Source organism: Ostrinia furnacalis, unplaced genomic scaffold (assembly GCF_004193835.3).
Source record: "Ostrinia furnacalis isolate ACB-3 unplaced genomic scaffold, ASM419383v2 OfSCF4245, whole genome shotgun sequence".
Lineage (NCBI taxonomy): Eukaryota > Metazoa > Arthropoda > Insecta > Lepidoptera > Crambidae > Ostrinia > Ostrinia furnacalis.
In genome coordinates, this window is record NW_021134484.1 from 916,555 (window position 1) to 933,930 (window position 17,376).

At 37.4% G+C, this 17,376-nt stretch overlaps 1 protein-coding gene across 1 annotated transcript in view; it reads left to right on the forward strand.

The window, feature by feature from the left end:
* mlt (tubulin folding cofactor E like protein mlt) overlaps window positions 1–17,376 on the forward strand; it is a 29,940-nt gene that overhangs the window by 2,495 nt on the left and 10,069 nt on the right. Inside the window, exons 2-4 of the mRNA XM_028313495.1 lie at window positions 9,497–9,747; window positions 10,181–10,683; window positions 11,302–11,401. Coding sequence (XP_028169296.1) covers window positions 9,502–9,747; window positions 10,181–10,683; window positions 11,302–11,401 — 849 coding nt within the window. The 5' untranslated portion in view covers window positions 9,497–9,501. The remainder of the gene's footprint in view (window positions 1–9,496; window positions 9,748–10,180; window positions 10,684–11,301; window positions 11,402–17,376) is intronic.

Consider the following 17,376-nt stretch of genomic DNA (forward strand, 5'->3'; position numbering starts at 1 on the left):
AGATTTGGACAGCTCATTGTTTAGTTCGGTTAATACTTTAGAACCCAAACAACGTGACCATTAGGCAGTAATAAAATTATACTCCTCAATGCTAGACAATAAGTCTGTCAGGCTTGCCACTCACGGCGCGCTTAGGCGACCTTCGAATCCGGAGTTGCCGCGTTTGGATTGCAAACACAAAGACAACTTATCATCTTTTAATTCAAATGGTAATCCAACGAGACGGGAAATCATTACAAGAATATAACGTTAATTGGCATTAATGTTCATTCATTATTTTGAATCGAGGACGGAGGACGACTGACGCAAAGCCAGCTAGGTATTGTTTTGTGGGCTCATGTTCCTACTGGGGCAAATGTGTGAAAAGCAAGATTCATGGAATAGTACGAGTACCTACTTCGTTTGCATCTTGTGTTTCTTTTCTATTACAGACTCCACATAGCCTTAGGCTCCAACTCCCAGCAGAAAAGCTTCTGCTTTTCTTTTTCTAGTCTAGACATTAGCCTAATGTAGAGTAGGTAATTAATTGTACAGTAGTGGTATAGTTAGTAGTAAACTTAAGTTATATTAATGTGCTGGGATCTGCTACCATGGCACGGTAGTTTTCCCTTTTTGAATACTTTCAGTGAATATATTTCCATATTTCAGTTATTATTACTGTAACATTTTGCTTCTGGCGTATTAAAAGCCTAGTCGCATGTCGGTTACACATAAAACTACTCCTTACTTCAAATGTACAGAGTCTTTCTTATACTTACTTACCATGATTTGCATAAATACCCTTGAAAGGTTTTTAAATATGGAGCTGAAAAGTTTTCCTGACCATATTTACAGACGAAGGGACATCAAGCTAAATAAGTTGTATCTTAGGATCATTGGATTACATTAGTTAGAGCCATTAAGAAATCTAATTAATCGAAACTAAATCCACAAAGCTATAAAATAAATGCGGAAAAAATAATGGAGCTATAATAGTTCTGATCGTGTCTACCAAATACGACTATACCTAAAATTGTAATGCGCAATTTGCTGTTTTTTGCGTTGTGTAGTTGTGTATTGACATCGCTGAAGGTCGTTCGTTCGAAGAGCTTTGTCATCCAGCTGATATCAGATTAGGTATGTTTACTTGTACATTGTAATTTGTAAACCGTTTCGTTTTAACTAAATGGTCTGTAGCGGTGAGTCTACACCTGTTGGAACCAACGGGCAGTGGAAAAATACTACAATCTTATTGATTATTCTAGAGTCAAAAAGTATTTACAGTTTAATTTTCAATACATTAGAAACAGATTATGTAACTAAGTCATACTTTATTACCTACTGTTTTCTACGCTTTACAAAATAATATTTCTGCTGTAAACAATGATATTATTATATAATATCATTGGCTGTAAACAACTAACGCACATCGGCAAAAAATCACCTTGAATCCCAAATTAACTTATACAATAACTGCAGTGCCGTAACTAGGGCGGTGCCAGCGGTGCCCAGGCACAGGGCGCAGACCCTGGAGGGGCGCAGAAATGACCAGACCAGTATCTAGTTTTGTTTCATGCATGGTAGTTAGTAGGTACATTTTGTTTTATTGCGAATATGGTGTAGACGCGCCCTCTGTACTATCTATATCTTTATGGCATTTTTCAAGCGATCTTGAAACAACAACACTTGTAAAGGTGGTTTTATATTTGTCTGATGTGTCGTGACGTGACGCGTCAGAACTGTATTCATTTTCCATCCATGAACAACCTTACACAATCGCTCCGCACGCCCCAGTAGAAGGTTACTTTTTATTCAAAAAGGTTACATTTTTTTATGCACATTTGTCCACTTTATTGTCAGAGACTGGTTAGAGCATTTTTCAAGGGCGCAGTTTTGAAAGCTCGCACCGGGCTAGGGGTCNATTTGTATTTGTTTCTTATTTATTTTACTAAAACCGAAAATACCGAAAATCCCGGTTTTTGTGAAATGAATACCGGTATTAATTAGACCTAAATTTGGCCCGGTATTCCGGTATTTTCGAAATTCGGTATCCCGGTTTGCGACCCCTACACCGGGCGCATAAAAGGCTAGTTACGGCACTGAATAACTGGAATTTGACTACAAAACCAAGGTCCGTCTCTGTTTTCCAAATATTAACAAAATCAAAATTAAACGACGAAATGATTTCTCAATTCTACCAATCTAGAGAAAGAAACCTGTACCTCTAGCATGAACAACAGCTTTCGTCTTCGAATCGTTTGCGTATTCGACAAAATTCGATACTCAACCTTCGAATTAAACGATAATGTGACAATTTTGATTCTCAAAATAAGTTTCGTGCAACACGTTCACAGGGCGCTTTTGTAGTTTTCGTACTAAATCTTCTGAGGTAAAAAACAAGATGCAAAGTCAAGAAACTCGTTTTCGATAGTCCTTGACTTTGACAATGAGTCGACCTCGAGTGGTTTAGACGGGTCTTCTCATTCATTATTCTCCAGTCTACAGATGAAACCACAATTTAGAGGTAGTCCTCAGACAAAGAATCGGCTAGGGGTGGCTGGCCGTCGCCCTTGTCGTCTCGCCGGGGTGTGGCGCCGACCATAGAATTGGGAGCTAGATTAATTTCACCGTCGTTATACTAGGTATAAGCTCATGTGAAATGTTTTCACTTTTCATGATGAGAAGCCATTTCTTGGCTTTTGTTTACTACTGTACTATTAGGTACCGAAGATGTACTCGATGCTTTGCTTGGTTTCGTTTAGAGCGAGTCTTTAGTTTTTTTGATTGTTTATGTTTCATTCCAATAAAATTCTTCCAATCTTCAAATTGATTCCAAATTCTAAATCGTGGCAATACATTTCTTTGAGCCTACTCCAAGAAATTTCTGGAAAAAAAATTGATCTCTCATCTCTATGAATAATTTATGGTAAATGGGTCTGCATTTATCTAACCTGAGTGAGTAATGTTTGGCCTGTATTCGTTGACCGATATACACCTAATTTGCATGCCCACATCCGTTATGCACACGTAACGAAGATTTAATTCGGTGGCGCATATAATCCGGCGATAATACCGCATGATGAGAGTTTGCACAATGATGGACATCAAACGTTGCCAAACCATCGCCGCAATAACATTATACGCGCTGTTTCAAATCTAGAACGGGATTTTATGTATCATACCGCATTTATGAGCGGTTTAAACGTCTGGAGGACTGTTTCGTAAACTATTAAATGATACTTCTAAAATCTCAGTTACTTTGAAGGTATTAAATACATTTTCTTTCTTTTCTTGCATCATGTCGGTCAGCTTATGTATTAACACAGGTTTAATCTGTGAGTTAGGGTGTGTTCTGCTCTATGTAGCGTCATCTCAATTTGCGATCTCGAACTGCAATCAGTTGCCAGATTTTTCAAGTGGTTTAGGACCTAAGCTACCTGTCTTATAAATAGTCTCGACCACAATAAATAGTCCACAATCTACATAGAAGACGGACTTTATCTGGGGGATGTCCCAATTTCTGCAAATATCGTTGTCTAATCAATTTATCCATCCAGCTCGAGATTATTTTCAGCAAATATTGGTATTTGTTTCACGTTGCCTTATCTAGCGACCTTAGTACTATCTCCGCTGCTCGGAACTTTGGCAACCTTGACATTAATACCGAAATACCGTTCGTTTCCTACCAGTGTAGTTATATGCGCTATTGTCGATCATGATTATGATATGGATCTTAAGGCTGAAACTGTGTACTTTGACCAGCTAATTTTCCTGTGACCTATTCACTTAATGCTCATAGAAGCATAATTCTTAAATCTCCACTCTGCTTAAAAGTCTTCCACACACTCGTGCTTAAAGAAATAAATACACTTTTTTCGATTAGTAGTTGGAAACGTTGGAACATCCAACCTCGTTGTAAGGTAAATAAATAAGAAAATGGGACAACATCTGCATGCGACCTCCAATTTATTGCCTTTTGAAGAGATGAAACTCTCGAGATCTTTTCTCCTCTGAAATATTAAATTTTCTTGTGTATCCTTCAGCTTCTCAAGGGAGCTACCAATTTGTTCGTATCCTTGGATATTAATCTCTGCTCTGTATAAACTCCTAAGTCCGTAATAATACCTACTCTTTCTTAGGGTATTTATATTATTCTTATTTGGATTTTCTGTATAAAAAAGGGGGTCTAGACAAAGTGCACTTTAAAATCGCAAACCAGTCGAAAGATGGTCAGTAATTTTTTATGTAATTACAAGTTCTATTTCAATTATTCAAGACAAAACCTTAATAAACCTCTTGTATACGATAAGGCCACTCACAAATTGAGCGTAAAATGAACTTGAGACGATTGTGTCTCGCCTATCACATAGAAACAAACGACTAATTATAATAATGTTCACTAAGTGCACAGCGACCTTGGGTGCAGTCACGGCGGCGTGCGTTGTGAAACACCCCTTCTAAATAATGCTCCTGCCACTCATTGCCAGATTCAGTGGCTTTATGTTACCAGAGTTACAGCAGCCTGTGAAGCTAGCAATGGGTTCATCAGTTTCATTATAAAATCATCAATGATAGTTATCGTCTGTTATAGTAGCCTTTTCTTGGTTCATCGCTGCAGAAGGGTGAGCCCAAATTGGCTTAATTTGATTTGCATTATTAGTCATACCTTCGGGCTTCGACCTTCGAGTCATCAAAAGTATGATTTCTGCCACAAGATGAAACAAATGAGTCAAAATCATGGCATAGCTTGGATAACTTTCGCTTTGTGCTTTCTTGAATGTTAGCATAATTATTACTGATGTTTCTCTACCATAGCAACTCTAGCATGTCAAGTCGTCGGGTATTAATGACCCACACTGACAAAATTATACATAGTTATCTTCATTAACCCCTTTAATACTGAACCTTCTCGTGTAGATAATTCTACGTTTTCTTTTCAACACCCGTCTTTCGACTTTTACATCTTGGAAAACACTTTAAATCTGCTTCTAGTATTCATCACTAAGTGACACCATTGGCTCTTTCTTTCCGTTTAACTACATCCACACAAATAATATACTATTTAATATTCCTTAGACAGCTGTACTTAGCTGATGCGTATCGAATCTATGAATGTTGGTACTTGAACTAGAAAATGCTCTTCAAGATTTCCCCTCGCTAATTACTTACAACTTATAAGGGGAGAACTTGGAAAATTGTTTACTGAATAGTAAACTTATATTCCGGCAGTTATGAGATGAAATGTCGACATTCTAAAGAGTTTTCGTTGGTAAAGTTTGGTGGTTTAATATTTTATATCCCTTCCTTTTTCTCTGAAAATTTTGGTCGTCGATAGCTGATGCTGTTTATCCAAGTTAGTTTTAAGAAACAAGAGGATGCTTCACTTCTATTGTTTTATCCAGACGTGGGGAGTGTTAGTCCGATCCAGTTTAATTAATCGATGCACTTAACGCAATGCAAATATCGATTGCACCGCTCAAAGCATCGTTTCGACACGCATCCGCATGGGTGAACTTTACGGCTCGGGGTCGGTTTATTTAAGGCGATTACATGGCCGAACGACCTTGAGCATTAGAGCGAGACAACGCGCCTCCCGCCGCGCGCCCGCGCTTCTGTCCGATATCAAAGAGCGCTCAGAATACAGATGCAAAGCTCTGCCAATTCTAACATAACTGCCTACGGGAATGTTGACTCGATTTTAATTTATGCAGATCGAAAAACATTGCGATGCTTATTTTGTGTTTCAAAACAGAATAAAAAAAAAATATTATACAGAATAATAATAATCCTCGTCAGCATAATTTTCAAACTAAAACAAAATTAAATTATTGAAATATAATGATTATAGTATTTCAATTAGTACATCGTTCGTTCGTTTCAGCCGAAAGACGTCCACTGCCGGACAAAGGCCTCCCCCAAGGATTTTCACAAAGACCGGTCCTGCGCCGTTCGCATCCAGGCACCTCCCGCGACCTTCACCAGATCGTCGGTCCACCTAGTGGGAGGCCTGCCCACGCTACGTCTTCCGGCTCGTGGTCGCCAATTAGTACATCATTATACTTCAATTAGTACCATAACTATGAAAAATAAACAATTATTTCCTCCTGTAAAGTTTGCTCAAAGGGACATAAGCAGTTTGAAAGTTAGGCTGTCGATATTCGTGTGTCTAAGTGAGCTTCTAAACTTTAATTGTGTGTACGAGTACCTACCTAAATGTAAATGTCTGTCTGTGCAGGTATACAAAATATTGGTCAACATTGAATAAAATATTTTTGATTCTTGAATACAATTTTTGACTTTACTTTCTCTGTTATTATTTTTTGGTAAAATCGAGAAATTTTTTGATACATACATTTGGCTATTATAATCCTGATTAGTTATGATGAAATATAAGATTTTCGTTTAGCGTTCTATTTCAACTAAAATAGATAAACACGGATTGAGCGACATTTTTATATGAGTTACATGTCAAGTACGAATACGAATACTGTGTGTCGAGGTAACGCCATTTTAGTGTAACAATGACAATAATATGAGGGTAGTTTAAAATATTTATTTCTATGCGGTTATTATTTTTGATTTGATTTTGAAATAAATCACATAAAAAAGCAATGAAAAGCAGTATATCAGAAAAGATGGCTGACTTTGGCGGCTCGTAATTTTAGCTATCCAATCATTATCTGGATATAAAATGTTTTTATTAGACTAAAGACATAATATTGGATGTTCATACCAAATAAAAAAATAGGTTGAAAACACGCGAGAAAAAAAAGAAGCAGTTTTAGGTCAAATTTCGGAAAATAATAAATAAATTATAAATATCAATAAAAAAAGTAGCTCATTTAGGGTCAAATGGGCGAACTTGTATTCAAAATGACCTTACTTACGAAGTTTGTCTAACGTTCTACCAAACTCCTGTATATTTTATATTATTATCAGGGATCGAAATAGGTGGTATCAATTTAATTTACCTAACCTTATTCGCGACGAGACGATTGAGCTAGATGAATCGAAAATTCCCTAGGAATAATTCCGATTTTATGTAGGGAACAATTATATAAAAAAACTCATACCTACAAAACCAATGGACCAACGGGGTACCTTGTAAAATTTACCAATAGAAACGCAAAATGCACAAAAGTGATGTGATTGTTTCCAAGAAATTCATAAAATACGTTTTTGCTAATTACAGAATTGAAATAATCCTTTGTAGGTATTTTTTGTTGTCTTGTGATTTCCTTTACCTAAGTGCGTTATTTTATTATTATTACCTACTAATACCTACATAAGAAAAAAAATCTCGTCTCGAAGTTTATATAAATCTAGAATAAATAGACAAATAAATGTAGAAAAATAGATAATTAGCATCTTGTTTAAATTATTTTAAACATTTTATAATGCCTACACTTATTTAAAATGACGTACTCAGATCACTAATTTAGCCGCCGAACTACTTTGAGTACCGAGTGTACCATCTGCGCTATAAATTCTTTATAGAAAAACAAAGGAGCGCAGCGGGCCGACATGCGACACAGCCTCCCCGTGCGAACGCTAGTGAAAGACTGAGCTCCCGCATTCGAGCGGCCCGCGTGTGGAAATTACAGGGTATTTTGAATTTATGATACGTAATACAAGATTTTTGAAAAAAAAATGAACAACAGTTTTTTAGACCGAAAAATTTTCTATCATTTGGTGAAAGAATCATTAAAATCGCTTCAGCCGTTTAGGAGTAGTAGGAAATTTCATTGGTGAAATTAGAAGAAAGTTAAGAATTTTTTCTGTCAAAACTAATAGTTGTAACAAAAAAAACGAACAACAATTTTTTAGTTTAAGATATTATACATCTCACACATATTTTTTTTTCTTGTTTGGATCATCCATTTAGGAGGAGTAGGGATTCAAAGAGAGGTCTATTTTGCAGTTTTGCCTCACCTATCGCCTTAATTGCTCGTTCGATGAAGGCGTGTCGAGTTACACTTTATCTTCATGCAACCTCCTGCACTTAATACTGTATGCTTTACATACAATTAATTTCTAAAAATTACTATAATCTTAACATCAATCTTGACTTTCTTATTTTATACGGCAGCAAATGCTCACAGAATTTAAACTAAGAGTTTAATAAAACTAAAATATCGTTTGTTGTAGGAATACTGTTCAAGATAATTTATTCATTAACAAAGAATTGATATTGTTTAGTTATACATAATTTAAGTTAAGATAATGAAGTGAATAAAAATTAATGAAGTGATTATCGAATTCAATATAACACTTAATGTAGAAATTGGTGCTGTTACTTAATTCAATTAAATGTATCTTTCATAAGCTCTATTAAATTACCTTCCTTGAGTTGGCACATTATGATTGACGGCAAGCGAACGAAATCATTAAAACTTTCGTTCATGTTCCTAATAAGATGTCATAATGAATATGATGATGCAACTGATGAAATGAAAGATCATTTTAATGAAAAGTTGGGTCTATGGTTGGCATTTGCTCAATCGAGTCCTTGTAAACAGTATTCCGCTTCGGTGCGCGCGCGCAGAAACCGCGTTTACGACCGTTACGTGCGCAATCAGCTGAGTGGGCATTCGTTGGGCCATTCATGATTCATTGGTTTACGTATAATTGATTCTAATATAACTCTAAGAGCTCTTTTAAATTAGACGTTTTGAGCCGCACGTTAGTCGTCCGTTTGCAGGACCGCACACGGAAATTCTATGACCGTTGAAATAAAAATAAATAAATGTCAAAGACCAACAGTTAGTGAGCTGCTTCGATCAATAATACCATAATAATAAGGTATTGTTCATCGAAGGTGTGCGGTCTTGCAAACGCACGACAACCGTTCGGCTCAAAACGTCTAATTTGAAAGTGCCTTAAAAATTAGCGATTACTTGTATAAAATAAATAAGTCAAGAAATGTTTGTGAAACATTGCCACTGCAATTAGCTGTTAACAGCTTTTGATTGATCCAATAAAGATGTAAATTTGGCGAATGCTATATAAATGAATAAATAAAATTTGTGATTCATATGAATTTTCTATATTCAATGAAGATCTATGTAACAGTTGTTGCTATAAATACTAATCAACAATAATTAGTCAATCCGCTTTCGTTTAATTGATTTGGTGGTATTAAGTCGTAAATCACACGATTTAAATAATGACGTAATTTATTTAGGTTATCAATTTATTAACCGTTTGTTTGTCGTAATGTTAGCAGGTGCTACATCAAATTATAATGGTTATGATATTTTTAAACTTGATAATGAATTCAGATAGAAATTTCACTTCCCGAGGCTTTATTGACATATTAGTAGGTCAGAAGTATAATTTGTATTAGGGAGTAGTTATATCGCTCGAGGCGCCGCGCCGTATGCTGCGTTTCGGGTCCCCTATCAAATTGATTGAAATTCACATAATTTATGGGGCGCCCGAAGCGTAGAGTTTAGGGCACATGCCTCTGGCGTTTGTTATGATAACTGGTCCCTTACAGAAGCTGTTTTTGTTGCAGGTAAAATGCCGTCGCTTCTAGAAGCACTAGCGCGGAAGTATGGAGCGAAGGGAGAAGTGAACCCTACTATAGACGATATGCCGGTGGCCATCTTCGTGCCCAAACGGTCGCCCCGTCTCAGTGTGCCCACTCTTCTAGTCCTGAACGATTGTGAGATCGACTGCGCGGGAGACGCGCGAGGCCTGGCCGATAAGTGCGCGGACGTCGTTGAACTGGACCTCGCTAACAACAAGCTTACTGAATGGCGAGAGGTAAAAATTAAATAAATGAAGATTCTTGGACATTTTGCCCAATAATCTCGTTATCTTCAAAACCAAAGTTTGTACGGCGGTGGCGGCAATGGTTCAACTGGGTGACCTTAGCAAGCAACCTAGCTATTTACTTATTGAACGTGAAGTATAATTTGAAGGCGAAGTTCATTGGACTTATTAGGTTCTGCCTGAAGTACCCGCAGTCCGAATCTACAGCACCACTCAACCCTAAATTGGGTTGCGTTTCATTACTTTATTGTTAACATCCGACATCCGTTCCGCCCATCAATTTATTCCCATCATGAAAGTGTTACTCCCTCCCTATGTCCATGCATGGTTGCTAATTTTAACTCATCAACTAGTTATGCTATTGTGCAGCAACAATGCTCTATGATGATGCTGTAGCGATTCCACGGATAATTCTTTGTTTCAGATATTTGCAATACTAGAACACACGCCTCGTGTCCGCTTTCTGAACTTGAGTTTCAACCGGCTCTCGGCCCAAATCCAGGCGGCGCAGGCGCTTCACCCGCGCTGGGACAGTCTCAGCCACCTCGTCCTCAACTCCACGTACGTCGGCTGGTCCGGCGTCACCGCGCTACTCAAGGCTCTCCCAGCTCTAGAAGAGCTGCACTTGAGCCTAAACGAGTACTCCTACGTCGACTTCAGTGGAAAGGACGTCAAAGAATCAGACAGATGCGAAGACTGCTCGCGGCTAAACGTCGAAATGCCTGAACCGGTCCACGAACAGCTAAAGAAACTGCATTTCTCCGGCAACCCAGTCAGTAGCTGGCAGGAAATCTCCAAGTTAGGATACGCCTTCCCCAACCTAGAAACGTTACTGGTGAACGACTGCCCCATAACGACACTAGCACCAGATCCGTGCGATAAGTGCAGCGACAGCAATGGGAATAAGAAGAGTCACGACGCTTTCTCGTAAGTACGGTCGTTTGAATAATGCTTCACAAATACACGACATGCACTGATGCATAAATAATAGAAGTAATAAGCTGTAAAACTGCATGTTTTTTCTTGTGGATTGATGGTGGATATGACTATACATTTGGTTTACAAAACACGTGTTACGAGTCAAGTTTTACGATCACGTCGCTATTGTCCTCGGAAATATCATAATAAACAGCTGTCCAGTTATCACCACGTGTTGCGAAAGAGTAATCTCTAACGCGCTTTGTCATTGACCCACTGAACCGCATTTCGTGCCATTGGAAGTCTGGAAGCGTGTGCAGCCAGTAATCTATTCTGTTCGTCATTATCACCCTGACCAATGTTAATTTTATCCACAGCGACTAACTTGCTAGATAGAGTATAGTACCTACTGATTTTATTAGTTTGTATATTATAACTGTATTACTTGATAAAAACAGTACAAAGTCGAATGTTTCGTACTTTTCTTTTGTCTCTTGTAAATAAACACGAAATACGTTCAGTATACTAACGCAACAAAACAACGAACTTATTCCCAGCTGTATCTACTGAAAACTTCTGGCACTCACGCCAACAGATATTTATTTACCCGCATTTTTACTATTCCAGACGACTCCGTTTCCTGAACCTCAACAACACCGACCTGTCGACGTGGGACGAGGTGGATCGACTAGCAAAATTCCCCGCCTTGAAAAGTTTACGGGCACAGGTAAGCCTCGTAATAGATTAACTTAGAGATTTGGCTTCGCGCTCAGAATAGGGAATCTTTGTTTTCTATTTGGGACGAAGTCTGTTCGGTTTATTGGAATTTGGGATCCATTTTTGTGCAACGTTGCTTTTGATAATCAGGTGCTTTCCAAAAATCATTTTTTGTTACCTAATTACTGTTACGAATTTCTTCACCTATTTGTTTCGAATGTAGATAAGCTGTAACATTATTTGTTATTGTTCTATGCACAACTGAAACGTCCCTTATCATCAGATTTGATAAGGAAATTGGCATAGCACAATCGTCAAAAATATACCAAGGAGATTCAATGTCGTTATGTATTGCGAATACTTGGCTGGGCACCCCGCCTTGTTGAGAGTTGCATAATCTATTGCATTCGTATTTATAGCAGTTTGTATCTAACACAGTAACTTAACATCAATATTCAATAGCAACTGGTGTTAAGTAAGCATTGTTTAAGTACTTCGGTAGATTAAGATAAAGCTAGCGATCGAGCTCTACATTTTTCGTTCCACGTGAATGCTGCATTGATTTATAAGGCTGTTTTAGATTTTATTTATGTAAGACTCATTCCTAGGCTTAGCAACAGTCTAGTCTTCCACAATCAGTTTTATTCCTCATCATCATCAGATCATTTAATTTTAGTCTCTACTTTAGGAGACCAACTTTGTCTGGTTGGACTGGTTGAGGTATTTTTCCCATAGTCGCCTTTTACGAGATCCAACTGATCCAAGAGAATAGTGGGAATTTTCGTTCCTCTATTAAATGATGTTCCCAGAGTAGAAATCAAACCAACATTGATACCATTCGAAAGGCGTGGTGACTCACTGGCTTCCTACAAACCTAATGGCATTAATTGTCTAACTGTTACAACATCTGCGTCCGTGCCAATTTGCGAAACCTTGCTGCATAGCACCCTGCCCATCTGATTCGGATGCCGCGATAGTGAAGTGCCGGATATCGTTTCTTCTTCCTTGTAACTTTATTCAGACTTTGCCAATACGCTTCTTTTGTAATACACAAATTTTATTTTTCTTGATCTCAGCGTATAAGCACTTCGGGACTATTCCCACCACTGCAACTCCTGTGTAGCCAGGATCTACAGCTTGACCGCCACAAAAACCCAACCAATGAAGGTCAAGTTTGTCCCGAGGGAAAGTTAAACTGTCATTGGACCCGCAACGAAATTAATCAGAAGAACATAGGAGGAGTTCGAAATTAAGGTTCGACTTCCCTCCATTGTAAAGCGGATGACAGGTGACAAACAAAGGTTTAAAACCTTTAATAATATTTTTCACAAAATCGCTTAAAAGCACGGAAATTTTTCCTTGTCGCGACAAGATCGGTGTAATAAATTGCGGAAACAGATGTATGTTGTATTGAATTAAGCATTACCTATATCACGTTCATGTTTCCAAAGATCACACTCCGCGTGCGTATAAGCACTTAGTTAACCGCCTAGGTTTTCCCAGTTGCCTCCTTTATGGAGTTGTTGAATTATTTTTGCGATCGTCCTCAGCCTCATAATGTATAATGTGAACTGAGCAATAAGATTTTCCAGGCATTTAATGCCATTTCTAGTATTTATGTTAAGTTGTTAAAAACACAACTTACAAGAAAAATATAAACTATCCAGGATTTTAGAGCAATCGAAGTTTTAGCAGGATAATATTATTGTGCCTGATAATGTCCAGGTAGTCCTCCTGGACTCAGATATTCAGATCGGTCAGTCAATCACACCTACCCTAGGCTAATTTGAACATCACTGGCCCGTACATTGTTCAATCGAGCTGTAGCCGTGTTCACCCGTCCCTCGGGCACTGGCAATACGGGTGAAGGTCTTCCCGATATAGTACGGCCTACTTGACGCGTTGCACAACGCTAATGTGCCGAATGCTCCAGGGGCCATGTTGTGCGAGATATCAAATCTTTGATACGTGTCTGAATTAACACAGATTCGTCAATCATCACAATCAATCTTAAATACCATAGTATAAGAAGAGTTTGGTTTGCTTTGGTGAGATACCAAGGCATACATGCCTTATAATATGGGTAAAAAAATCTGTCATAGTTTTGTTGAAAATCTATGTCACACTTACTTGTTTTTTCGTACCTCACTAACTCGATATAGATCAGCATTGCTGATTGCTTGCTGTGTCCACAATTTAATTTTTCTCCTTAATCTCAACTTGCTTGGTTTCCGCAACAGTGAATAAGATAATAAGTAGCTACTCTCTTTTAAAAGAGAATAAATCAGTACATAACATTGTGCATAAAAAGCTACCGTGTTGGTGTGCAGTTTGTTTGTATACGACACGGCTTTTCAATCTCACTTTTCCTTTCCATTATATCATATACAATAACAAATAAAAACGATAACACAACATAACTAATACAATATAAAATAACAATAAACATTGCATTTACATTTCCTACAATTAGTGCTAGGCTGAGATCGTCACGCAAGCGGGGATGTGAAAGTGTGCCTCGCTTGTAGGTACAGTCTACACACATCAGACCATACAATTTTGTTGCAAAAGAGCCGCTATTACAGCTACACAAGGTGCTTACTTTGATGTGTTGACTGTACGTAATAGAAGTGCCGTTGAGGAGGGCTATGGCGGTGTAGTATGGTCCTCAGTGATGTCACAGTGATGTAACGTGACACCACGTTCGATATCTATGATGATGGCGGTTACGTTGTTCGATCTGTGTCGAGGACGTTTTGGGCTAAAATTTCCATTGTAATGGAGAAAATATTTGCATTCTTGTATCACACAGTGACGGAGAATTTCTCGATCTTCAATCAAATAGAACAAACTTTGTGGTCGGTACAACAACACAAGACAGGAAAAGAAAAGGAAAGAAATATAAAAAAGATACGGCTTATTATACTAGAAATGATCTCTTCGAGACAACCTAGAACCTTCATAATAATAAAAGATGAACAAATAAAGGAATATGTTACTATAATAGAGATGGGTTATACTAGGTAAATTTGATACTAGGTGCACCTATTCCAAGTATTTATTAATACTTGATCCAAATACCTATTCCACCTAGTACGTAGTAATTTACCATACTTGACGCGACTAGTGCGGACTAATCCACGTATTATGACTTTAAAATACAATTTTCTTTGAAAAGATACAACCGTAGTATTAATAATGCAATTTGAAATTGAATAATAATGTTTTTTCTGGCTGTTGATTTATTGATATCCTCCCTTCATACTTCAACAGGCTATTCCTATCTCACACCTGCCTGCGCTCAAATTTGTTTGTCAGACAGAGACGGAGTGAATCTCTACGTTCGCACATAAGCTTAGCGAGAAATACGCGGTGCGCGTAATACACGACTACGGATTATGCAATAATAACCTCTATTACTTTGATGGTAGGGTCGGAAATCGTGTAATTTAAAAAATACTAGGTGGATCAAGTATTTTAAAAATTGGAATAGGTGCCACTTAGTACTGTAAAATACCTAGTGTGTGGATCTGTTCTAGTAAATACGTCTCATCTCTACACTATAAGTAACTGGTTCAAACTGGTTGATGTATCGATCTTTCCGTTACCGTAATCCGAATATGGTTCGTGATAATTATTGCAACCGTTATTTTAAAACCAAGCCCTACGGTCGTTTCACTAAAATAAAAGCAAATGTCAGCGCAGCAAAAGGGTCCGCATGAGTCATTCTCGTGTTGAAATGAATTTATTGCCTGCACTCGGTCGTTCACATTTACAGCTGAATTACCTGTCGACCTTGCCTCTTAGTACTTTAACATTGGATCGAATCGATTATTCATTTCAACGAGATGCACAATCGAGATACCATCAAATCGTCGACATTGACTAAAGTTTAGACTCTTAACCTTTCAACTATGGGTGTAAAATTAAGCTCGTAACTCTCTTTCCCAAGTCTCGAAAACTTTTCTGGCAAGGGTTAAATTTCATGCCGGCCAGAATTCATTATCAAATTGGTATTTGAAATTAAGTGTGGTATAAAATAATCTACAAGATTGTAAAGTCAATTAAAACAGCCTTTTAAATATCCGCGAAACATCGTAAAATCGTGAACAAATCTACGAGAAATCGTCTTGTAAACGGCAATTGCGTTCATTTAGTTCAGGCGAATTTCTTAAGACAGAAAGATTTACTGTCTAGATGTTTTGTAACTCTAGATTGCCGGGTTTGAATATGGTTCTGCAATGTGCACTCATTCATATGATAAACACCTACTCGTAATAGTTTTCTAAGTGCCCTAATTTTGCTTCCTGCTGAGATCGGGAACTAATAAAAACGTTAGATAATCAGCGAAAGTATCATAACTTTCCTGCAAAATCCTATTTATTATGTGCCTCCTCAACAGCAAAAATTACCCCTGTTGACCGATTTGTTTAAACTATAAAACTAATCTGACATACCTAAATAAGACTATTGCTCTGCAAATCTCAAGAGCACACAGCAAATTGGAAGATTACCTGTCCGGACAATAACCGTCGGTTCAATATGATTCATAGCGAGCAACGGTCGATATAGGACCTGCGCCTACGCCTTTTGCGCGTCTCGGTCATTCCACGTGTCCTGGATTGGAATTTATATGAATTTGACTCGTGTAACCTCTTCAGTATACTTGTTCAAAATGTAATTTCTATTTCCACAATCTGTAGTTACGCTATTGAGTATATCATGACCATTTTCTACTGCGTCATTCTCTCAGTCTTGCAGTCTACTCCAATTAGAACCGTCAGTTTTTTACTCTTCTCTTGGCCATATTGTAGGGTAAGTGCGTTAGTTTTCGTCCAATTATCGGAGTTGCCAACTTTGTGATGCGAAATGAATATCTTAAAATACCCTTACTCATATGTATCATATGTCATTTTAGTCCTTATATAGTCTACTTTACGTTAATATAATATGACAATAAGTAAATACCACGGGTTTTTTTATAAAAAATATTTTATGCAAAAGAGGCGATTTCACTAGTTTTCGTCCAAAAAAATAAGTTTTCGTCCTAATGTACGCTAGTTTTCGACCACTCTGTAGAAAAAAGGGTGCAGTTGAATTATTAACTTAAAACCAATTCTACAATACAGTAACTATGGATTGTGGTATATCATTTGAAAGGTAATTTTGTTAGCTTTCAAATGATATCAAAAAGATTTAAATAAGTTTCTTGCCTAAATTTAGGAAAATATTGCAATAGGTCGAAGGATAAATGGACGAAAACTAATCTACAGGAATAGCTAATTTTGGTTTTCGTCCACCCCAGTGCTTGCTCATGACGTCATGGACGAAAACACAACAACGTTTAAAGCTGTTTTTTGTTTTCGTCCACATCTTTTTAACGGTTTTTATGGGTTTATCACTGTTAAAAAGTGGACGTAAACTAAAATGTTTAATGTAATAGCAATAAAGATCATATTGGAAGAAAAAACATTGTATTTTGTAGGTCCATTGAAGTAAAATGATTATTAAAAATATTAACTAGGTGTCAGGGTTTCCGTCCACGTGGACGAAAACCAAAATCTTGCAAAATTGTTATGCTAGTATTAGTCCACTTAATTATCTATGATTTCTATACAAAAACTTTAATAAACCCTTAAAATAGTGTTTATTATGCTAATAATTAGACGTACGTGCCAAAAACATTACGTAAAGTAGCTAAAACAGTAATCAAACATATCATGAAAGTTCCCTACCGGCACGTTTTTTTTCTAACTTGACGACGTTTTCCATTCACCTGTGTGCAGCAGCAACTTCCGTAGATTTTTTTGGAGTTATTACTTGTCAAATTACATTTTCATGCAGGCAGAACTGTAACTTAGATATTATAGATTGTAACAAGTCCAAACTTGCACGGAAAGTTAGGTTTGTATTCTAATTTTCCGTATTTGTTTGTGGCAAGTCGGTCAAATGGACGAAAACAGGAGCTGGACGGAAAACCGGCGC